Source organism: Eubalaena glacialis, chromosome 1 (assembly GCF_028564815.1).
Source record: "Eubalaena glacialis isolate mEubGla1 chromosome 1, mEubGla1.1.hap2.+ XY, whole genome shotgun sequence".
In the NCBI taxonomy this organism is placed as follows: Eukaryota; Metazoa; Chordata; class Mammalia; order Artiodactyla; family Balaenidae; genus Eubalaena; species Eubalaena glacialis.
The window spans coordinates 50,565,191-50,589,368 of record NC_083716.1 but is presented as its reverse complement, the minus strand read 5'-3'; the positions used below and the strand labels follow the sequence as shown (position 1 = coordinate 50,589,368).

General features: G+C 37.6%; 2 protein-coding genes across 4 annotated transcripts in view; one reads left to right on the top strand and one right to left on the bottom strand.

Moving 5' to 3' along the window:
- BMPR1A (bone morphogenetic protein receptor type 1A) overlaps positions 1 to 24,178 on the top strand; it is a 139,877-nt gene that overhangs the window by 72,835 nt on the left and 42,864 nt on the right. The window contains exon 2 of one of the 2 annotated variants that reach the window (XM_061179800.1): positions 8,038 to 8,152. The exons of the other annotated variant lie outside the window; for it this stretch is intronic. The gene's annotated coding sequence lies outside the window, so the exon portion shown is untranslated. The remainder of the gene's footprint in view (positions 1 to 8,037; positions 8,153 to 24,178) is intronic. 2 annotated transcript variants of the gene reach the window in all.
- Positions 15,360 to 16,000, bottom strand: LOC133095377 (ATP synthase subunit f, mitochondrial-like). Of its 2 annotated transcripts, XM_061196656.1 has the most exons (3): positions 15,964 to 16,000; positions 15,506 to 15,586; positions 15,360 to 15,388 (listed from the first exon to the last, which is right to left on the bottom strand). In XM_061196656.1, exons 1-3 carry the CDS (start codon positions 15,998 to 16,000, stop codon positions 15,360 to 15,362), a joined length of 147 nt encoding a protein of 48 aa, XP_061052639.1. The 2 variants fall into 2 exon arrangements, with proteins under 2 accessions (XP_061052639.1, XP_061052630.1); XM_061196647.1 differs by having other exon boundaries at positions 15,360 to 15,586.

Here is a 24,178-nt window from a genome sequence, read left to right as displayed (position 1 = left end):
GTGTGTAACCACTGCAGCATCAAGACATGGGTTCTGTCCCCACAAAGATCTCCCTTAAGCTACTCACACACTTGCCCCCTGTGGCAACCATTAATCTCTTCTTCATCTCTATGATTTTGTCATTTCGAGAGTGTTTTATAAATGGAATCATACAGTACATGACCTTTTTTCACTCAGCCTAATCCTTTGAGATCCATCCAAGTTGTATGAATCAATAGTTTATTCCTTTTTATTGCCAAGTAGGATTCCATGGTATGAATGTACCATAGTTTGTTTAACCATTCATCTTTTGAAGGGCATTCTATTTTTTCCAGGTTTTGGCTATTAAAAATAAGGCTGCTGTGAACATTCATGTTCATTTCTTTGGGACAGGTGCCCAGGAGTGCAGTTGGTTACATGTGAGTGTATATTTAGTTTTTAAAGAAACTTTCAAACCATTTTCCAAGTGGCTATGCCGTTTTATAGTCTCAACAGCAATGTATGAAAGATCCATTTTCTTCACATTCTTGTCAGCACTTGGTATTGTCACTATTTTTTATTTTAGCTGTTCGATTAGATGTGTAGTAATATCTCAGCATAGTCTTAATTTGCATTTCCCTGATGGCTAGTGTTGTTGACCATATCTTTTCATGTGCTATCCAAATATCTTCTTCAGTGAAATATTTCTTCATATTCTTTGCTCATTTTCTAGGTGAATTTTTTTAATGTTGAGTTTTGAGATTTCTTTACGTATTCTAGATGAGTCGTTTGTCGTATATTTGGATTGCAAATATATTTTCCCAGTCTGTACCTGTGTCTTCATCTTCTTAACAGGGTTTTTTGCAGAGCAAACATATAAAATTTTGATGAAGTCCAACTTATCAATTTTTTTTCTTTTAGGGATCATCCTTTTGGTGTTTTTCTCCAGTCCCACCCTCTACCCCCGATCCCAGACAGCCATTAATATATTTTCTGTTTCTATGGACTTGCATATTCTGGAATTTCATATAAATGGAATCATATAATATGTGGTCTTTTATGTCTGGCTTCTTTCTTTCACTTAACATAATATTTTCAAGGTTCATCCCTGTTATATCTGAATTGGTTCTTATTATGGCTTTTTTTTTTAATGGCTGAATAATACTCCATTGGCTGGATAGTCCACCTTTTGTTTCTCTATCCATGAAGTGATAGACGTTTAGGTTGTTTCCACTTTTTTGCCTGTACTCAGAACAGTTGGTGTGTACCCTTTCAGCCCCTTACCTTCCTCACATTTATTGCATGCACGTGTGCATGCACATACTACTATATGTGTGTATGGTTTTCTTTTTAATAGTGGAGAAGCGACTATGTTTTTTTTTAATATCTTTATTGGAGTATAATTGCTTTACAATGTTGTGTTAGTTTCTGCTGTACAACAAAGTGAATCAGCTATATGTATACATATATCTCCATATCGCCTCCCTCCCACCCTCCCTATCCCACCCCTCTAGGTCATCACAAAGCATCGAGCTGACCTCCCTGTGCTATGCAGCAGCTTCCCACTAGCCATCCATTTTACCTTTGGTAGTGTATACATGTCAATGCTACTCTCTCACTTGGTCCCAGCTTCCTCTTCCCCCCTACCCCGTGTCCTCTAATCCGGTCTCTACGTCTGCGTCTTTAAACTTAAGAGTATTGGGGATATCTTTCCAAGTCAGTACAGACAGATAAGATGTATTCCATTTTTTTTAATGACCATAGAGTGTTCAGTGTGGCTATTTAACTGATACTACACTGAAAAACATTTAGGTGACATTGGGTGACTTCTGTTTTTCTTTCTTAAATAACATTGACAGTAACCATCCTGATACGACCATCTTTGTGATACAGAGCTCATTTTACCTACTTTTGGATTTTTCTCTTCCCTGTCACTCTTCATCAGTCACTTATTCAAAAATATATAGATTACCTCCTGTGTGCCAGTCACCGGACTGTGCTTATTAAAACATAGGGGACACAGCTGTACTCAGGGGTTGTCTTAATAAAGAAGATATACATATAAATAGACAATCGTAATTCAGTATGAAAAGTGCTATAATGTGTTATTACCAGACTCCTGTGGAACAAGTAGCTACATAAGGAGTGAAGAAGGTTCAACAAAGGAGGAGTTATTTGAGATGGATCTTTGTGAGGACAAATGGAACTTCACTTGACAAAAGATAAAGATAAGAACATTTTGATTTTTGCATTAGAATAGCAAGTTTGAAGAAAGGTAGAAGCATTAAATAGCCTGGCATATTTAGGAACAGCAAATAGTTTAATGGCCAGCGAGAGGCTTTTTGGCAGAGATTGTAGCAGAAGATAAAGCAGGTTAAATAGATTGAAAGCAGATTATAGCATTCTGTGAATGTCTTCCTAAAGAATTTGGACTTCATTTTGTACATAATTGGAAATCACTGAAAAATTTTAAAGCGCACTTGTATTTTTATTATTTCTAATAAATTTTTAGGGTTGTGCTATGAATATTTCAGAACATATCATCACCGCCCCAAATTTCCCACTTCTACCCCTTGCTCTAGGCAACCACTGCTTTGCTTTCTCTCTCTTTCAATTTACCTTTTCTGAGTAGTTCATATACATGGAATCATACATGTAGTATTTTGCATCTGGCTTCTTTTATTTAGCATACTGTTGAGGTGCATTCATCTTATAACACGTATCAGTATTTTGTTCCTTTTTATTACCTGATAATATTCCATTGTTTGATGGTACTGCCCTTTGTTTATCCATTCATCAGCTGATGGATGCTTGGATTGTTTCCAGTTCTTTGCCATTGAGTAATGCTGCTGAGAACATTTGTATGTAAGTCTGGTTTTTTTTTTTGGTGGGGGGTGGGTGGCCGCTCTGGGCGACATGTGGGATCTTAGTTCCCCCACCAGGGATCAAACCCATGCCCCCTGCATTGGAAGTGTGGAGTCTTAACCACTGGACCACCAGGGAAGTCCCTGAATATAAGTCTTTATATAGACACATATTTTCATCTTTCTTGGGTAGGTTCCTATGGAGGGAATTTTATTGGTGAGTTTATGTTTATATTTAACTTCTTAAGAAATTGCCAAACTGTTGTCCAAAGTGGCTGCATCATTTTACAGCAATGTGTGGAAATTCCAGTTTCTCCACGTCCTTACCAACATTTGGTGTTGTGTGTCTTTTTGATGATGGCCATTCTGTAGTGGTATCTCATTATAGTTTTAATTTGTGTTTCCTAATGACTTATGATGTTTATAATCTTTTCATGATGCACAGTTATATTTTAGAAACATGAGTGCAGTGCAGAGGCAAGAATGGAGGTGTGTTCCACAAGAGATGGGAGGCTGCACTAGATGTGTATAGAGTTGAGAGAGACAGATTTCAAAGATATATCAGAGTTAGAACAGGCAGCAATTAATAACTGCCCAATGCAATAAATAAAGCAGAGGGATGTGGGACTAGTGACCCAAAGATTTTAACCTTTGACAGGTAGCCGGTGCTGTTATTAGCCAGAAAAGTGAATATGGGTGCATAAACAGTTTTTGTGCTGGTAGATGATGGCTGTTATATTCTGTTCTCTTGATGTGTCACTGGAATAAATATTTAATACAGCTGTATTATAGTATATAGTGTATATTATAATATAGTTTGGAAATATGTATCTAGTTCAAAAGAAGGATCTGGATTAAGATATGAATTTAAGAGAGTTACTGCTGTATAAATAACAGTTGAATTCATTGAAATAGTGTATCTATTCCTAAATGGCTGTATCCACTGGGTTACTTTTGGTAATTGAAAATTACATAAATAATAAAAGGGTTGAATATACTATAATAAAAAGATCCAAGTTAGTAAAATGATTCTAGGATTATTTCATTCAAGCATAGCAGCATCACCAAGGACCACCCAGGTTTTTTCCATCTTTTAACACTGCCATTCTTTTTCTGTTGGGTTCTCCTCTTAGGCTGTTTCTTTCCTCATGGTCCTAAGATGGCTGCCATTGTTCTGCTTAACAATTCAAACCCAAAGTTACCTGCGAAAAGTACGTGTTTTCACCTGGGTGTCTTTTTTTCATCAGCCTGGGAAAACCTTTCCCAGAAGCTCCCCAGCAAACTTAGTGTCTTGTCTTGTTGGCCAGAATTGCATCAGATGCTTATTGCTAACCCTCTCATTGGCAGGGGGGATGGAAATTGACACTATTGGCTTAGACTAGAGCTTTCTAACCCTGGTGTTAGGCATCCTTTTGTCATATCTCTTTTGGAAGAAGCTTTTTTCCCCATGCCTTTTGGTTCTCTGTTCTCTAGACAACTAAGTTTCACATCACTGAGTTTTTGCTATTCAGTACTTCAGATCAGCTAATATTTGTTGAAATCCTACTCTGTGTCATTAGCTGTGCTAAAGTTCTAGGATATAGCAATGAATAAGAAGGTTACAGTTTGATACGGAAATATGCTTAAGCGGAAGAGTGCTATCATGGAATTATACACTAAAGTTCATTTGTATTTTGGGTTTAATGCCACTGTTTATATCTTTAGTTTTATGAGAAAAGTCATCTTGAGTTTCAAAATCAAGCTTATATTCAATTTATAAATGAACTTTTGGAACATTTAGAATATAACTTGTTTATAAGTTTGATCCTCCCTTTCTGTATTAAGTGGATTACATCCTTTATTATAGAAATGCATGATAAACTAATCTAAATTATACTGTTCATTTGAGTTACAGCTAAAACTGTATTATGTTTTTCTGAAGCATAATGTTTGAGTTTTTTAGCTAATGTACTGAAAATTTTAATAGTAATACCTTTAGTTGAAGAGCCCAACTGAAATGTTTTGTAAAATGATTATTTTGTAATTTGCTATTTTTAAAAATGGTTTTATAATTGCAGCTCTGATGTTTACAGCAGTACTTGTACAGTATGTGGGGTGCTTTTTATGAATGCTAAGAGAGGGGAAATGAAGAAAGGGGATTTGGAGTGGTGGAAGGAAAAATGTACAATCAATATTGCTGATTTTGTGAATACTAAGAAATCTACTTTTTGACATCTGGTACAAGTAGAAAAGCAATCTTAAATTTTGTCTTAGACTGAGTATTTATCAAAAGCATATTTATACTAGTTCTTTTTGTAAATCTTACTAATATAGGAGTTAATAGGTAATGTCCTACACCTCAAAGATAACTAAAATATCCACAATTGATGTTTGTCACTGATGGATTCTGTATGGTTAGTGATCTTTAAAGTATCCCAGTGCTTTAAGATTTAACCACTTTAATAATTTTGAAAACCGAGAGGGATGTGTACATTTTTATGGCAAAAAAATATTTTTGTAAAGGCAATATGGGATTAAAATGAACTTTTCCCATGTTTGCAAATGCTTATTAACTTTTAGGAAATTCCAGTGTTCGCTCTGAATTACAAACTACTAGAATATATCCAGAAAGATTCGCTTTTCATTTATTATCAGTCATTAAGAAGCTCTAATGTGTTTTTAAAAGAATTACCTTTCCTTAATATGTTTTCTAGAACTAAGAAGCTTGAAAATTTCAGGCACAAAATCTTTGGTGAAAATATTAATACTTACAATTGTTTAGTGTTTGGTTCTGACTGGATCCCTTGTCACTGTTAAACACAGTTTATAGTGCTAAAAGCCTGTGGCAAATTACCTTATAAATTGAGTGATTAAAGTTGTTGCAAGCATTTTGCCTATGTAAATCCTATTTCTGTGCCTGTACATATTTGTAGATCTCTGCTTAAAGGACTGTAGTTGCAAAGGTTAGAAAAAGCTTTACTTTGATTCACACAATTTCTAGTATGTAAAAAGTGACTTGCAGATCTGTACCGTGAAGCACATCCTGTCCTTTGATTGCCTTTTATTTTCCTCTTAGTAATGAAGTCAAATCTTACTTGGTTTTCCTTAGCCAGTCTTAAATTCAATCCTTAGAAAAGGTTTTCTGAAGTTTATGATTCGTCATGTATTTGTACATATGAGAGAATTGAAGGAGGATAGATAATTCAGGGTCTTGGACTTTGCAGATGGTATATTTGAAGATTCTTTGTGATTATGTATTTTCCTTTTTTTAAAATTAACTTTAGATTTAGCCTAAAGCTTGTAACTTTTTTTTCACACCAAGGAAGCAGTGTTGTAATAAATAGTGCTGTAATAAACAATGGTTGGTAAGTGGTTTACATGCCAATTTTATTTATTATTTGATCCATTGTAAATATCTGGTAGAATTAGAATCAGGCCATATATTTTTTTAAAATAAATTTATTTATTTATTTATTTTTGGCTGTGTTGGGTCTTCATTGCTGTGCGCGGGCTTTCTCTAGTTGTGGCGATTGGGGGCTACTCTTCGTAGCGGTGCGTGGGCTTCTCATTGCGGTTGGCATCTCTTGTTGCGGAGTGTGGGCTCTAGGCACGCGGACTTCAGTAGTTGTGGAGCACGGGCTCAGTAGTTGTGACTCGTGGGCTCTAGAGCGCAGGCTCAGTAGTTGTGGCGCACGGGCATAGTTGCTCCGCAGCATGTGGGGATCTTCCCGGACCAGGGCTAGAACCCATGTCCCCTGCATTGGCAGGCAGATTCTTAACCACTGCGCCACCAGGGAAGTACGAATGAGGGCCATATATTTTTAAACATAGTCACTTTGATGGACTATTTAAAACTTTATGAGACTAGGTTAATCTGAGCTTTGTTTAATGTAGTGATTGCCTCCCCTCTCTTCCATACACCCTTAGGGAAGAACGGAGTTACTGGCAAAGAATGGCTTTGGAGGAAAATCTTTATGCCATTTCTAAAGTGGAAACACAATGCATTTATTTTTTGATTAGTATAAGGTAAATTTTTTAAGACTATGATCATCTCAGAGAAAAAAAAAACACCTAAATACCAGGTCTCCATTACTGCTCTCCCTGATTTCTCTGAGTCATGGTCTAAGAGTTTTATAGTCATACGAATACCCTGAAAAATGTCAGGGATCTGGTGAAGTTGTAGGTAACTAGTGCCTTGAGAAGACTGTTAAAAGGCTTCTAAATGCAGACAAAGCATTACTAATTGCTTTCAGGGTCAGTCTGTCTTTAATTGGACCATGAAAGATTTAGCATGGCCCTATGGCAGCCTGTCTGCTCAGTGGAGACTCTTGTCCTTAAGAAAGGCTATCTGATATGCTAGACCGTTTCAGGTTGCCCCAGTTTACATGAATTTAGTCATTATTGCCAAGACTACTAAACCTCAGTGTGACACAAATGATACTTCTAAATGGGCTTGAAGACAAAGGCATTTTGACCTTGCAGTGGGACATAAGTAATATTCATATAGCTTAAAATTTTTCTTTTTAAAATATGAAACAGAATACTGTACTATTTGACATTTCAGTTAAAAGATACATTCAGTGAAATTATTTTTATGATCTCTAAGTAAACAGCACACCTGCCTTTCAGTAAATTAAAATTTTTAACGTTTTTCCTCTTTTAGATTTATGAACTTTGTCCCTTAGAGCAGTAGGGTACTAATGGCAGTAGTAACACAGTTGAAACCTATGCCATGGACTTAGACCAAGCAGTGCAATTAATTCTTGACCCTCACAATTCCTAATATTCTAGGTTGAAGTTTGAAATTAAAACTGCTTACTGAGACTTTGTGATAGAAAGTGAAATACTAGCTGGGTGGTCCAATTTTTGTTCAAGTAGGAATCTGAATATTGTAGAATTGTAAATTTTAGTGCTGCTTCTGGCTGTTATCATTTTTCAATTTGAGATGTGATTTTTTTTTTTTCAAAAGCTTGGGCTGATACAGAAATTTTACATGTGAGTAATTTTTTCTGCAGAACTACTATGTTGTAAAGTTGAAAATACTCAAAATGTGAAACTTCTTTGGGCAGAAGTTTGTAAAGTGATAGATTTCTAATGTACTGTAGAAGTTTTCCTTGACTTTACATTGAAAATGTATAGTTTTATGCATGATAAAATTTTGGTATTTCTTCTACATGTGTTATTCTGACAAATAAACATTCTTTCAGTCTTGAATATGTTCCTTTTTTCTAAACAGATTTATGAAAATATGCATCAGTTTAATACTGTCTTGGAATTCATGAGATGGAAGCATAGGTCAAAGCTGTTTGGAGAAAATTGGAAGTACAGTTTTATCTAGCCACATCTCTGAGGTAAGGAAAAGACTTTTAAGAAAATAATTAGAATAATATGAAAATTCCCATTTCTTAACAATTGAAAATAGTCCTTCTGTATTACCACTGCAGCTTTATGTTAGCTTCTTTATTCTTTAATCACCTTCCTTATGAGTTCATAAGTATCAATAGTTACAACATATTTTTCTCTCCTTATAAATGTTGAACCTCTTCAGGAGTAAAAAGTATTTATTACTAATACAACTTTCTTTAATTGTAGAAAATAAGCATTAAGTGATGTATATAATAATTTCTTCCCTCTGATGATGACAAAACAGAGGTTAGAATGGAAGATTATATTAAAATGAATGTTTACATTATTCTGAAACTTTCACATATTTAGAATTTAGGTTAAAATTGTTACTTTGAATAATAGATCTTTGGAGGTAGAATTTATTCAAAGAAGTGGGAACTGCAGTAACATCAGGGACGGGGAGAAGAAGCCATTCTAAGACAATACGTACAGAGAAATCAAGTTTATTATTTTCAAATCCATAGAGACACAGATTATCAGGTAAAAGGTTTAATCCTTCAGGGATCTGTACTTTAAAAAAAAAAATCCAGGGCTTCCCGGGTGGCGCAGTGGTTGAGAATCTGCCTGCTAATGCAGGGGACACGGGTTCGAGCCCTGGTCTGGGAAGATCCCACATGCCACGGAGCAACTGGGCCCGTGAGCCACAACTGCTGAGCCTGCGCATCTGGAGCCTGTGCCCCGCAACGGGAGGGGCCGCGATAGTGAGAGGCCCGCACACCGCGATGAAGAGTGGCCCCCGCACCGCGATGAAGAGTGGCCCCCGCTTGCCGCAACTAGAAAAAGCCCTCGCACGAAACAAAGACCCAACACAACTAAATGAATAAATAAATAAATAAAGTAGCTATTAAAAAAAAAAAAAAACCAGAACATACACTTTTGTGAAGCGGTCTATACTTTTTCCTCTTTAAATAGTAGGTTCTGCTTCCTTATAGCATTCATTCATCATCCTTCTGTCCCTTCCAAGCTGGTCTATTTGTTCTTTTGAGAAATATTCGTGACTTTCTAATTGTCTTTTGTTAGATTTCATACTCTTTAATCACTGTAGTAGTTGCCATTTTTCTTTTCATGAAATGCTGTTGGCTTCTATGACCCTGTGCTCTTCTAGTTCTACTTCTTTAATTACTCCTTCAAAATTTTTTTCTTTCTCCTCCTATTATTTTTTTTTTAATTAAAGAATAGTTGTCCTCCTATGGTTAAATAATGACCATCCCTAAGGTTTTATATTTGAAATTCTTGTTTTTCTTTTTTATGTCTTTCCTAATCTCTTGATTTCAGCAATTACCTCTAAAATGATCTCTCTCAACCTCATATCTCTGCTGTGACACTTTTCTAAGCTTTGACACGTATTTTCAACTGCTAGCTTCCCACTCAGTGTTCCCACTTCTATTACTGGACCTCTTTGTCACCCACGCTCAAAGTCTCAGTGCCAAATCTGATTCTTCATCTTTTCCTTCCTACTCTTAGTAAGAGATCAAGTCCTATCAGTTTTACCTCTATAATATATCATGAATGTTTTCATCATCTCTTTTCTAATCCCCTCGTCATCATCCAAGTTTAAGTTCTTATATCACATTTCACCTGAAATATTGCAGGACTTTTCCCACTTTGTGCCTCTCCTCACTCTCGTTTCCATCTGTGTGTTGCTACCAGCTTAAATTTTCTCAAAGGTAATTCTGCATGTACTGTCAGTAACTCTTTGTTAGGCTACCAAAGTAAGGACAAACTCCTCTAGTAATAAAGTCTCTCAACAGTGTAGCATTAAGTGAGTGACAGCTTTGCCTGCATCCATCCATTTCTTTCTCCCTTTAAACACTTACTAAACACCTCTATTGCAGGCACTGTGTTAGGTGCCGAGAATATGCAACATTCGGTAAAATGAGTTCCTTACTTTACTCTCAAAGAATAATCCGTTTAGAGATGAGTATACAAAGAGTTAATGTGAGTGCAACTTGAAAAGTGCTATATGAAATTGGAAAAGTGTATTGGTATCATCTAGAAAGGCTCCACCAGCATTGTTAGAGGCGAGAATTGTCAGGGAGGCTTCACATAGGGAATGGCATTTGAGTAGGGTCTTAAAGGATAAGTAGAAGATTGCTGAGTGTAATTTGGAGGCAATAGAATTTCATGCATAGAGCCCAGTGTAAGCAGGGGAAACTTGAAATGTATAGAATGTGCAAAAGACAGAAGAAATCATTTTGTATGGTTTGAATTCAGGATGAGAGAGAGGGTTTGAGGGACAAGGCTGGAAGAGAGCTTGTTTGTGAAGAACTCTGGATGCCATGATAAGGAGTTCAGACTTCATTTTGTGAGTAGTTGGCAGTCTTTGAAAAATTTTAACAGAGTTATTTTGGATCATAATCGTGTTTTGTTACAATTAACATGGCAGTGATGTGAATGATAGTTTGGAAGGGGGAGATACCAAAAGCAGAGAGACAATTAGGATACTCTGTTGCAAGCAAGAAATAATGAGAATCTTGATTAAGGTAGGGATCAACTTACCTGAAATTATGAAAACCTGTAAGCATTGATTAGCAAATGTTTAATTTTTTTCTTCTATACCCCTTGCATGTATGATACTCTTCAGCCGATGATTTGATATTGTCCTGTGTTTTTTCTCCCTTCTGCTCATGTTATTTTTTCTCTAGGCGTGTTTTTCCCTCTTTATCTAGTTTAAGGCCCCAGAGCACTTATTTTTGTCCTTCAGAATATTACTTTTTTGGGTCCTTGTTAAATTATGTAACAACAAGTCACAAAGGAGGAATCAGAAAATAAAGAACGTGGTCCCCAACCTCTGCTTATAGTCATATCAGTAAAGTATGTATATAAGTAATACAAGTAATGATAACCAGCATCACCAGGTGAAAGTGATAAATGTCAAAGGAGTCGTTTATTACTTCCAGTCAGAGTTTTGTAGCACTGAGAAGTACAGATAGAACATAGAAGAGGTTATTTGATCTGGGCTTTGAAAGATGAGTAGAATTTGGTAGGTAAAGAAAGAATTAAAAGATGTTTCTGGAAAAGCTGATTGATAGAAAATGAATATTTCCATAGGAGTGTAGAAGAGGTCTTGGAGAGGGTAGGAAGTATGACATAGAGAAAACTATATTTTAGGGGAATTACTCTAGCAGTGATTTATGAACAAACATCATTAGAGAAATGGAGTGAGGAGTCAGGGAGCTTGGAAGGCTGTAGGAGTAGTTAGGCATGAGGTAATCAGAATTCAGTCAGAGTGGTGATAGTGGAAATAGAAAAGAAGGACTAAATGGAGTAGGGTATGTTGTGAAGGAAGAAGGGACACTGATTTGTGACTAGATGTTGAAAAGAGATGATGATGCCCACATTTTTTATCTGGATAGCAGGGATAATATTGGGCATCGTTAATAGCAAACATAAGTAATTCTTCAAATCTAGTTAAATCCAAGTTTTCTAAGTTTAAAGAAACACTAAAATGGATGTTCTGCTGTATTGTTGGTCTCCTCATTTGTTTACATACAACAAATATTTTTGCACATTGTTTTTCAAGCCTTAGCATACTGAAAAGGAGGTAATGTGAAAAAAGCAAATTATTGTCTCTTTAGAAGAGTAGTTTTTAGAGAAATAAATACTATTCTGCTCATATTTATCTCTTTTGTTATTCTTTTAAATGCTATATAAGATTTAGTAAAATTTAAGAATGTTTAAAGTATTTCTGTAGGTATAATTCTGACACTTACTGAAAGATGGTATCTTATTTAATAGAATTATTGCTAAATGAATGGAGACCTGTGAAGACGCTCATTAAGCAGAATTTGATGGTTCCACTTTAACAAATAAACATTAGTATGATAGTGTCCTTAGAGAAATACCTTATAGTGAGGTAATATTACCTTATAATGTAAAACTAACTACTTTTAATGCTTTTATTAAAGTTCTTTTCAACTCTTAATTGATGATTGATTTAGGGCTTTGCCATATTCAGAAATATTTCAACACTGTATGTTGAAAATAAAGTAGTCACTATTTGTTTTGTAATTACGCATTGTGTAAAATTGGAAAACATCACATTATTGAGGAAGGAAACATCACATTAAGAAAAGGCTTTATGATTAAACTGTATTTTCAAGTTATTTCCTCTCTAACATAAATTTGGTTAAGCTCTCAAATTAATTAATATTTGTACTATATGTATTGTGTATGTATGTGTGTGTATAAATATATATGTATATATATTTTAAGATCTCCTCTGTCATTCTTATCTCAGAATAGTCACAACATTGTTTCCCAAAGTGTTGAGTGTGTATCACTGGTATTATTCAGAATGATTTTAGGTGGCACACAGATGAATCTGTAAACTTTTCCGGTTATATATTTATTTTGATAACCTATTCGTGACAAGTAATATTTAACATAGTGACAATTATGTTCACCTTTATTTTCTCTCTGTTTTGAATTCTGGTTCAGAAACCAGAGTTAATCATACCTTCAATTTATGGCAGTAAAAGTGATAAATGTCAAAGGAGTCGTTTATTACTTCCAGTCAGAGTTCTGTAGCACTGAGAAGTACAGATAGAACATAGAAGAGGTTATTTGATCTGGGCTTTGAAAGATGAGTAGAATTTGGTAGGTAAAGAAAGAATTAAAAGATGTTTCTGGAAAAGCTGATTGATAGAAAATGAATATTTCCATAGGAGTGTAGAAGAGGTCTTGGAGAGGGTAGGAAGTATGACATAGAGAAAACTATATTTTAGGGCAAATTTGGAGGCAATAGACAAACTATCTTTGTTCTTTATAAGGCCCTTGAGTTGATATATTTTGTCTTCTTTATTCTTGACCTCCACTCCCATTTTCCTTTCCTTCCGCCATAGGAAACCATTCTAATTTGTTTGCTCTATATCTTTGAATGAATGTATCTTTATAAAACATAGTGTTGTTGGTGTGTATGTGTTTAATTGACTTAATTAGGCTTTGCTACAGATATTCTGCCCTTTTTTTCCCCCCACTATTTTCTTTAGCACCAGAAAGTTATATCTCTTCATGTTGCTGTGTACATTCTTACTTGTTGCTTCTAACCTACGTTTAGTTTCCCATAGTGTACCGCACTACATTCTTCTACTTAGAGGCAGCACACTCTTCTTAAAGAGCAAAGTTGCTTCAGTTTGAGTTCTAACTGCACCACATCTTAGTTTGGGTTTCTTTGAAAGTAGAGCCTGCGAAAGGGACTTATGGCTTGGGTAGTTTATTTGGGAGATGATCTAAAGAAGCAGAAATGAGAGAATGGGAAAAGTGAGAGAGAGAAGAAAGTAAAGTTACATAAAATGTGTTCATGAGCTAGTTACCACTGTGAGCAACTGGGATTCAATTTCCTTGGGTACCTTCTGAATGCACCTCAGCATTGTCCCACCAAAGGACGGACAGGAACTTGGGACATTTGTCCCCTGACTTTCATGTTTTGTTAATTGAAGGTGGCTCCTGGAGCTCTAACTCTAGCACTTGTGTAGTTGTGCCTATATACTGCTGAGCAGTTGTCTTTCGGTTTGGAGGAAGCCCTGAGGAGCAAAACAGAGCAGTGCCTTGGCTCACACTTGATGCCAGATGCTGTTGGACAGTGCATAGATTTGTCCACTGCAGCTGTAATGAGGAAAGGTAGGCTGAGCACTGCAAGTGTCTGCCACCCCTTTTATTACGCAGATTACCTCGTGTTCTGTTAAGTCCACTCTGTCACTGACCCGTCAGAGAGGTGGCTGGTTGTAATTGCTAAAAGCAGTCTCTAAAACAGGAGGGTTAGGGGAACATGCTGTAGTCCCTCTACTGCAGCTGGTCCCTGAGAACATAATTGATTCTGTAATCCGTGGGATAGTGGTGCTGTCCATGGGGTATATTGTGGGCGGGAAAGGCAAACCCACAACTGGAGTCAGTGTCAGTTCTGCACCTGCATGTGTTAGTTGGCATTCCACAGCAGCAGTAATTAGGTCACCTTCATGAGAAGGAAACCATGCTGCTGGGCCTTTGTAAAGCCTTCCTTTCTGTCACTAGGGCTCCTCCATTCACAACCCTATTGCTTAAGCATTGAGGTGGTCGAGAGCAGAAGCTGGCAGATGTCCACTGACAAGTCACTCCATCTGTAGTTGGGATGCAGTTAAATGCACCTTCCCTCTTGGTGCTTTGTGGTGGGCATTAACATAAGACATAAAAGATTGGCACTTTGTGCTGACTCCCATAGAACCATCAACATGCCTCTTCTCCAAATTCTTTCTCTTATTTTCCAGTTTTGCCCCTTCTATCCCCCTAACCAGTCAGCCATACCATTTGCCACTCCCAAGGAGTCCATGTTTTCCCTTCTCTGGTCACTTCTCCCTGTGCCATACCCACTGAGAGAATTTCTACCTCATCATTGTCTTTCAGAGCCATCCAAATAGGGCTGTAGAGCAGTAGTAATCCATTTTTGATTTGTTTCTGTTAACTAGGCCCCAGTTGTTTTTTTTTTTTTTTGTCATTGGCCACCAGTAACCTACCATAAAGTCATTGGTGTGAGCAGAAGTAAAGATACCAATATGATAGAGGTAGGTGACATGAAGTTCTGGGCCACCTCTTGTAGTTTAGTAGTGCCTTCTGGACCTGCCTAGGTCCTATTACATCACACAGTGGATTGCTGCTGTGCCTAACCTTGTGACTTGGTGGATCATGATGGGTAGCTCTGGTCACTAAACCTTAATGTTTCATGGTTGGGAACTCTGCTAGGGCCTAATATCATGCCAGGAGCTACACTTTTCATACAGTGTTGTAGAAGTTATGTGCTTGCTTCAGAAAATCTAGAGGGCTGTGCTGCAACTCTCCTACTGGAACTTGCCAGAGAATTGACATGGCGTCTGTTTACCACAGATGTCTCTAATACCTTTGCATCTGAGCATCAGGGCAGCTTACACCAGAGCTTGATCTGCTGAGAGCCTCTTCTCCTCTAGATCCTAATCAAAACGGCAGCCTTCTGAGTCACCCAGTCTCTTCTTTTTTTTAATTTAAAAATTTTAAAAAATGTACCAGTCATCTTTCATTGGGCATTAATTCTCAGTTAGGGTGTAAAAGGATTCAGCAAAGATCAAGTTCTTCAAAGAGAGGTGCAGGGCAAAGATGGTCATGGTAAGGCCTGCAGAGAGCACCCTTCACGCCGGGCCCTCATCAGTGGTTCTTGCGTAGCTGTTCATGTTTGAGTTCCTTGTAAGAAACGCAGTAGTTGAAAAGCACATCAGCTGCCAGCACCATAGAAACCCCAAGGGTGCTCCCTTTGTTTATATTGACATACTTGTTGTCATACTGGTAGTAACCTCTTTGAAACGCTCTGATGGTGCCTTTGGGGGTGAAATCTTGCGTCAGTATCCAGTTTGGCAGATCCTTTATTTTTATTTTTTTATTTTTTTAAAGTGAATTTATTTATTTATTTTGGCTGCATTGGGTCTTTGTTGCTGCGCATGGGCTTTCTCCAGTTGCGGTGAGTGGGGGCTACTCTTCGTTGCGGAGCACGGGCTTCTCACTCTGGTGGCTTCTCTTGTTGTGGAGCATGGGCTCTAGGCGCACAGGCTTCAGTAGCTGTGGCACGCGGGCTCAGTAGTTGTGGCTCGCGGGCTCCAGAGCGCAGGCTCAGTAATTGTGGCGCACGGGCTTAGTTGCTCCGCGGCATGTGGGATCTTCCCAGACCAGGGCTTGAACCCGTGTCCCCTGCATTGGCAGGGGGATTCTTAACCACTGCGCCACCAGGGAAGCCCCAGATCCTTTATTTTGACATCCATGAGTTTCTTCTCCACTGGTACAACTAACACCATCTTGGTGTGTTGGATATTCACTGTCACCCAATCTTTTCTAATAGTTCCGTTTAACCAGAAGCCGCTGTTCTGATTTTCAGCTTAGCCTTCCCTCCGTTTGCTGAATTCCCTTTAAATGAATTGTATTTTTTTATGCCCATTCTGGGGCTTTGGGTTCCCTAAGCACTCATGTAGTTCTGGCTATAGGCATCTATTATTCAGTGGCAAACCAATAGGCACGAAAGTCAGAGTTGTTTCTGTCCTGTGGACTGAAAACAAAGGGGCCAACAAATTGTTGCCCATTTCTTGAAGCTCTGGGAGCAATCCTCAGTGCTTCCAGGCACTCCCGACTGCAAGATCTGTTAGCAGCGTGGCAGATGAGAGTTGCTTCTAGGTCTGCTGAGATCTGTTAGATGGAGCAGCCTTTTGAGGGTCCAGCATTGCAGTAAAGCAGTTATAGCGCCAGGCTTGAAGATGAGCTTCATCTTTCCTATTGGTCTCTCCTTGGACTCCATTGAAAATGTATTCCCACACCTACTGTCTTCTGTAGAGAAACCTAGAACTCATGGTCTCAGAAACATCCTACAGGCCTTGCCCTCAGGCTCTTTGGTTATTGTGCTACTCCTGAAAGGGAGACAGAGAAAGTTTATTCCCATTCTCTTCAATTCAGACTGCCTCCTCATAACTCAGATATCTTTATTCTTTTCTTAATTTAAGTTTGGTGGGTATTCTCCTTGCTTACTTATTTGATCATTCTCCAGTTTGGATGCTTTTAGATTCCGGTGGTGGTTTGTGTTATTGCAACTGCATATGGTACTGTAGGAAGAGCATGTCACAAGATTTCCAGTAGCATCTTTTCATAATCTGTAGTGTCATTTCAATTCCTGTCTTTATCCTCCATCCTAATACTTCTCTCCTCTTCTACTATCTTATATTTTCAATAGTTTCTTTCTGGGTGTCTCAGATAGAAATTCTAATTTAACTTCTGAGCTCATCTACTTCCTATCTTTTCGTCCTTTCTTCCTTTCCTCCCTCCTTTCCTCCCTCCCATCCATTTTTTTGTGGGTTAAGGGCTAGAGGAGGCTTAATTGTCCCTTTTCAGAACATTTTTTTTTTAATTTTTAAAAGACTGCATAAATGAGGCATGAATAAGTTCTTGCATACAATTTTGAACAGTATGCGCCGAAGCCTAAAGCCCTTTTCACTACCCTCACCCCACTGCCCTCCTTACCACACTCCCCTCCACCCCATTTGCACCTCACCGACCTTTACATTACAGGTTATTGATTTGGGGGATTTATTTTTATAAAATTATGCATAATGAGAATACTGGCCTCATAAAGTTAGTGTGAGGATTAAATGAGTTAGTACATGTCAAGTATGTATAACATGTTAGAGTTCTTACTTCATAGTGTAAAAAACAGTATTATAAGAAAAAGCTAATAAACTTAGAGAAAAGATAATTCAAAATATGAAATAAGGCAGAAATATTTGGGGGAAAAGGGCTTTTGCATATACTAAGGTTCCCTGTTTCATGACTTGGATCTAAATTTCTTTTCTCTAACATCTAGAAATCACCAGAGGGGTGGTGATTTGGGGAGCAAAGTTATTGAGCTAGGACTTGGATTGTTGGGTTAGTGGTAGCTGGCTATAACTGTAAGGTTTGGAGATACATTTGTAGATGTTAGTATACTTACAAAGAAGTGTTAGAGTTTATTATGTGATTTTATAGTTGATTTAACTCCCCAGTTATGTTTCCCTTAAGATATTAATATTATTTTTATTCATTTCATTCACCTATTGAACATTTATTGTTTTGCTTAGTAACATGCTAGAAAATAGAGGTTACAAGTGCCGCAAGATAAGTCAAAAAAATCACCTGACTAAATAAGCGTTATGAGAGGAGGGATCACGTCTGTTTCATTGACTGTTGTATAAGTGTGATGCACATACCAAGTAATTAATAAATACTTTATGAATGAGTGTTAGTCAAGAGCTAAGGCGCAGCTATGGTTCATGTTCTGAGTACACTAGAAGTACAGAGATGGGCCAGCTCACTCAGCCTGATATGTAGGGGTCAGGGATTGCTTACACAGATGATGCATAGATCAAGTCTGAAGAGTGAACTGTAGTTAACTTGGTGAGAAACAAAGGGAAGAACAAAAAGGATGTGCAAAGGATGGGAGTCTAAAAGGGATGTCTGTAAATATAGAGGCTTCAGTGATTTCAGTGTAGTTGGATCATTGTAAAGGTATGAGGAGTGAATGGGAAGATGGTGTTAGAAAGCCTGGCGGAGGCCAGATCATAGCAATTCTTCTTATGTCTTGGTAATTCCATCCTATGAAATGAGAATATTTATAGATTTTTTTAAGCAGAGAGCATGACAAGGTCATTTAGTTTTAGAAGTTAGGTTTGGTTTAGAATTTAGCATTTTATTAAAAATGGTCATGTACTAGGCTGTACAGCAAGTTCTTATACAGTTCAAATGATCATATCAGCCACACTTTTTGTCAACAAATACACTTAAGTTAAAACTGAGTAACAAACAGTATATACAGGCACACATTTGGAAATTTAAAAACCTACCTCCATAAATCCCACAGGTCAAAAATAAAATGATAATGTAAGTCAGAAAACACCTAGAACTAAACAATAAAGAAAATTAGGACTTATTAAACTTGTGTGACATGTTTAACATACTCATATTAAAAGATTAAAAATATTAATAAGATAAACACCTAATTTAAATTAGGAAAAGAACAACAGAATAAATTCAAGTGAAGTAAAACAGGTGATAAAAATAAAAGCTAACACTTGTAGAGCACTTGTTATATGTACCAAGCACTGTTCCATGTGCTTTACAAGGATTATCTCATTTAATCTTTGCAACAACCCTGTAAGGTAGGTACTCTTACTATTCCCACTTTACAGATGAGAAAACTGAGGCACAGAGGAAAACTTATCTACACTTCTAGCTAATAAGTGATAGAATTGGGGCTAATTAGAAAAGTTTTTTTGTTTGTTTTTTTTTTTAAGATATGATGGAGAGAGTTAACATAGCCAAAAGTTGGTTTCTTGAAAAGGCTGATAAAATAGACAAACCATTTGAATAACTGATCAAGAAAAACACAGAAAGCACAAGTAGTATTGGGACTGGAAAGGAGGACATAACTTCAGATATAGCAGAGATTTTTTAAAAATAAGAGATACCTTGAATAAGTTTATGCCTATACTTTTTAAAAAAATTTATTTATTTATGGCTGCATTGTGTCTTTGTTGCTGAGTGCAGCCTTTCTCTAGTTGTGGTGAGCGGGGGCTACTCTTTGTTGCGGTGCAAGGGCTTCTCATTGCGGTGGCTTCTCTTCTTGCAGAGCACGGGCTCTAGGCACACGGGCTTCAGTAGTTGCAGCATGCGGGCTCAGTAGTTGTGGCTCGCAGGCTCTAGAGCACAGGCTCAGTAGTTGTGGCGCACGGGCTTAGTTGCTCCGTGGCATGTGGGATCTTCCCAGTCCAGGGCTTGAACCTGTGTCCCCTGCATTGGCAGGAGGATTCTTAACCACTGTGCCACCAGGGAACGCCTACATTTTACAATTTAAATAAAACAACAATTTTAAAAATGCGACAATAAAACTGATTAAGGTGAAATAAAAAACCTAGATATTTCTGTAATTATTAGAGAATTTTAATTTGTAGTGAAAGATCTGCCTCCTCCCATATACTCACAGATAAGCCCTTGGCTCAGATGATTTTAAAGGTGAGTTCTATCAAACTATTCAAGTGGTAGATATGTCCGGATATACAAAGACTGTTTGAGAGAATAGCAAAATAAGGAAAGTTCCTCAGCTTATTCTGTGTGAGTAGTATAACCTTGATACCGAAACCAGACATGGATAATATGAGAAAAAAATTATAGGTCAGTCTTTCTTACGAACATAGATGTAAAACCTAACAAAATTGTTAGCAAAACAAATCCAGTGGTGTATCTAAACGTGATCATGTCTACAGTACTGCAGTACAGTTCTGACACTGCCTACCCACTGTTAGTGTCAGACTCCACAGTTTTAAGGGCACAGTCCCCAACAAGACTGCCCTCACTTGAGATGCCAGTTACAAGTTTGGAGGTCCCCAGGCTACTCACACTTCTGACTAACTGGCTACAAATCCAGGAGGATTCCCGTGACCGCCCCCCACATTTGACAATTCATTTATATGACTCACAGAATTTAAGAAAGTGGTATACTTATTTTTTTAAATAAATTTATTTATTTTATTTATTTATTTTTGGCTGCGTTGGGTCTTTCTAGAGAAAGCTGCGCACAGGCTTTCTCTAGTTGTGGTGAGCAGGAGCTACTCTCTTTTGCAGTGCGTGGGCTTCTCGTTGCCGTGGCTTCTCTTGCTGCAGAGCACGGGCTTTAGGCGCGTGGGCTTCAGTAGTTGTGGCATGCGGGCTCAGTAGTTGTGGCATGCGGGCTCAGTAGTTGTGGCTCGTGAGCTCTAGAGCACAGGCTCAGTAGTTGTGGCGCACGGGCTTAGTTGCTCCGAGGCATGTAGGATCTTCCCAGACCAGGGCTTGAACCCGTGTCCCCTGCATTGTCAGACGGATTCTTAACCACTGTGCCACCAGGGAAGTCCCAAGTGGTATACTTATGATGATAGTTTTATCAATATAAAGGATACAGATTGGGACCAGCCAAATGAAAGAGACACACAGGGTGAGGTCAGGGAGGCTTCCAAATGTGGAGCTTCCATGCCGTCTTCCCCTGGAATCGGGGTGTGTTGTCCTAGGAAGCTTATCTGAGCCATGGTGTGCAGTTCTTATTGGAGTTTCATTATGTAGGCATGATTGAATAATTGGCCACGTGACTGAACTCAATCTTCTGCCCTCCCTATCCATACTCCCTGGAGGCTGGGCTGGCTCAAAGCCCCAGCCCTCTTCTAATCACATCACTGGTCATTTTGGTGACCATCTCCCATCCTGAGTCAGTCATTAGCATAAACTCAGGTGTGATCCATGAGGCTTGTGAATAACAAAGACACTTCTGTTACCCAGGAACCAGGCATAGAGACCAGACAAAATATTTATTTAACAATGACAAAACAGAATTTATCCCAGAAATCCAAGGATGTTAATGTGTTAGTTATTGTTGCTGCATAACAATTCATCCCAAAACGTAGGGACTTGAAATTCAGGAGCAATTTACTGGGTGGTTTTGATTCAGGATATTTTGTGAGATTGTAGTTTTGTCAACAGGGGCTGCATTCATTTAAAAGCTTGACTGGAGGAGAATCCACTTCCAAGATGACACATTCTCGTGGCAGTTGGCAGGAGGCCTCTGTTGCTCACCGTATGAGCCTCTCCACAGATTCCTTGAATATCCTAACACCATGGCAGCTGGCTTTCCCCAGAATAAATGTCCAAGAAAGAGCAAGGAGAAAGCTGCATTACCTTTCAAGACCTAGTCTCAGAAGTCATACTTTGTCACTTTCACTTTATTCTGTTAGGAGGGAATCTCTCAGTCCGGCCCACTCTCAAAGTAATTAGGTTCCACCTCTTGAAAAGAGGAATATGAAAGAATTTGTGGACATATTTTTAAACTACCACAGATAGCTTACTCTTTGAGAGAGCGCTCAGGGACTTCCTTGGCGGTCCAGTGGGTAAGACTTTGCCTTCCAATGCAGGGAATGCGGGTTTGATCTCTGGTTGGGGAGCTAAGATGCCACATGCCTTGCGGCCAAAAAACCAAAACATGAAACAGAAGCAATATTGTAACAAATTCAATAAAGACTTTAAAAATGGTCCACATCAAAAAAAAAAATCTTAAAAACAAAGAGAGCTCTTAATATGGATTATTACTAGTTAATTTATACATTAACACATTGAAGGAGGAAGCCACTATGATTATATCAATAGATGGAGAAAAAGCACGTGATGTAATTCAACCCCATTTATGATGAAAACGCTTATTAGCAAATGAAGAATAGAAGGGAACTGTAATGTGATAAAGAATATCATTAAATTTATAATTAATTTAGGAACAGTTGATATACATGATCTTGAAGTTTTCTATACATAATGTGGTATGTTTTTCCATGTGTTAAAGTTTATTCTGTATCCTTCAGCAGTATTTTAAAATTGTCCTTGTATCAGTGTTGTACACTTGGAAGTACAAAATGGTACAGTCCCAGAAGGGGTTACCAAAATATCTACGAAAAGTACCATTAGACCCAAAATCCCACTTCTAGAAATCTATCCTTCAGAATTATTTACCCAAACAACAATAACAAAAGCATCTATTCAAGTTTATTTATTGCAGCATTGCTCATAATACCAAAACCTAGGAACAACCTAAAATGTCCATCAACATAAGAATGGATAAATACAGCTATAAAGTAATCATAAAATGGAATACTATATAACAATGAAAATGAATTAAAAGGAACTATATGTATCTATGATGGAAATCACTCACAATGTTGAGTGAAAAATAAGCAAATTATAAAAATATACATATAGAATGATACAATTTTTATACGTCTATAGCAAATTTAACAGTATGCAAAGCAATATTATTTGGCATATATACCACATATAGTATAAAAGCATGTAAAGACATGAGTGTTAAATACCACAATCAGAATAGTGGTTCCCTCAGAACCAGGGAAAGGGTGGTGCTTCAGTGGTATTTGCCCTGCTTTACTCAGTACCTATATAATTAAGTGAAGTCTTTGAGGCACTATATTCAGTGAGTGTAGTTCCTAGACTCATAGGATATGAGAGGTAGAGGTCTTCATGGTATTATTTATTTTACAGATGAGGAAACTAAGGCCTGGAGAGGGAAGTGAGTGGGCCAAGATCAGCTAGCCAATTAGGCAGAATTTGCAACTGAATCCTAGGTCTCCTGACTCTAAGACTGTGTTACTTAACAATCCTTTCTTTAATAAAAATATAAGTTGATAAGTATTTAAACTAGGAGCTGAAAGAAAGATATTAAAAGGGAAAAAAGGACAAGTTAATGTCAAGTCTGCCACAGAATTTCTTCATGAAAACACTCTAAACCGGCACATTTTAACCTAAGACATGTTCTGACAGAGTAAAGAAAATAAAATGGAGGTGTTTCATCCAAAAGGGGGAAAACTCTTTCTGGATTTCCAAGCTCTTCACATTAATAAGCCCAAATTTGTAATCTTGAGTGTTGTTTCTCAGACCTATAGGTTTGCAGGGTTTAGTTTCCTATGGTTTGTGGTTCATGCTTGTCAGGGCAGAACTGTTAGCAGTCTGATTTTAACACCCACTGGTCTTATTCAGGGCCTTTGGTTACTTACAATTTACATATAAATATTACCTTTGAACCTTTACTTAATTGAAAGATTGCAGTTGAGTTTAGATAGTGCTTTGAAGTTCCCTTTGTCAGACCACATTGTTTGTACCAAAGGACTGTATTTTCTTTTTGTCTGTGGTTATTTCCACAATTATTTAACTTGCTGTAACTATGTGGTACTGTCAGAATATAACCCAAGCCATTGTTTGCCTTAAGCAATATTTTAGATCTTGGGAAATAATGTTTACTGATACATGTCTTTCTTAAAGACCTTTTAATTTACTCAAATATACTCAAGACATTGAGTCTCAAGACGTACTCAAGACCTTTTAATTTACTCAAATATACTCAAACTTGAGTATATCCAGTGAAAACAGTGGAAAAAAGTTTTTTTTACTGGATCCTGACGCAAGTCAGGGCTCAAAGTGAGCAAAAGGAAGTGGTGTGGTTTTTGTATCATTTCAGTTGTGTTGAGATAAGGAAATGGAATAGCTTATCCATAGCATAGCCCTTATGGGAAAGTCTCATTTGTATGTGAAAGTAAAAGGAATTGGCATAACGTTTTAATTCCTTCTGCTATACTCAATCATTCCCTCAGCAAATATTTATTTAGCACCAAATATGTGCCAAGCACCATCCTAGGTGCTACAAATATAGAGTGAAAAAGTAGACTTATATACCTGCCCTTACGGAGCATACATTCTGGAGCAGGTGGCAGGCAATAAACAAAACAAATAGTAAATTATATATAAAATTACAGGTGACAAGTGCTAAAGAGAAAAAAAAATATCAGGGATGGAAGATGGGAGTGCCAGGGATGTGGATGGGATTACAGTTTTAAATAGGATGAGCAGGAACACTAAACAAGAAAGGGATACTG

What these genes read in the sequence shown, in the direction of transcription:
- LOC133095377 (XM_061196647.1), bottom strand. Translation starts at nt 16,000, where the DNA reads ATGGTGTTAGTTGTACCAGTGGAGAAGAAACTCATGG. An exon ending in AGTGGAGAAGAAACTCATGG is followed by an intron (nt 15,587 to 15,963) that starts ATGTCAAAATAA and finishes AAAAAAATAAAA; the next exon opens with AAATAAAAATAAAGGATCTG.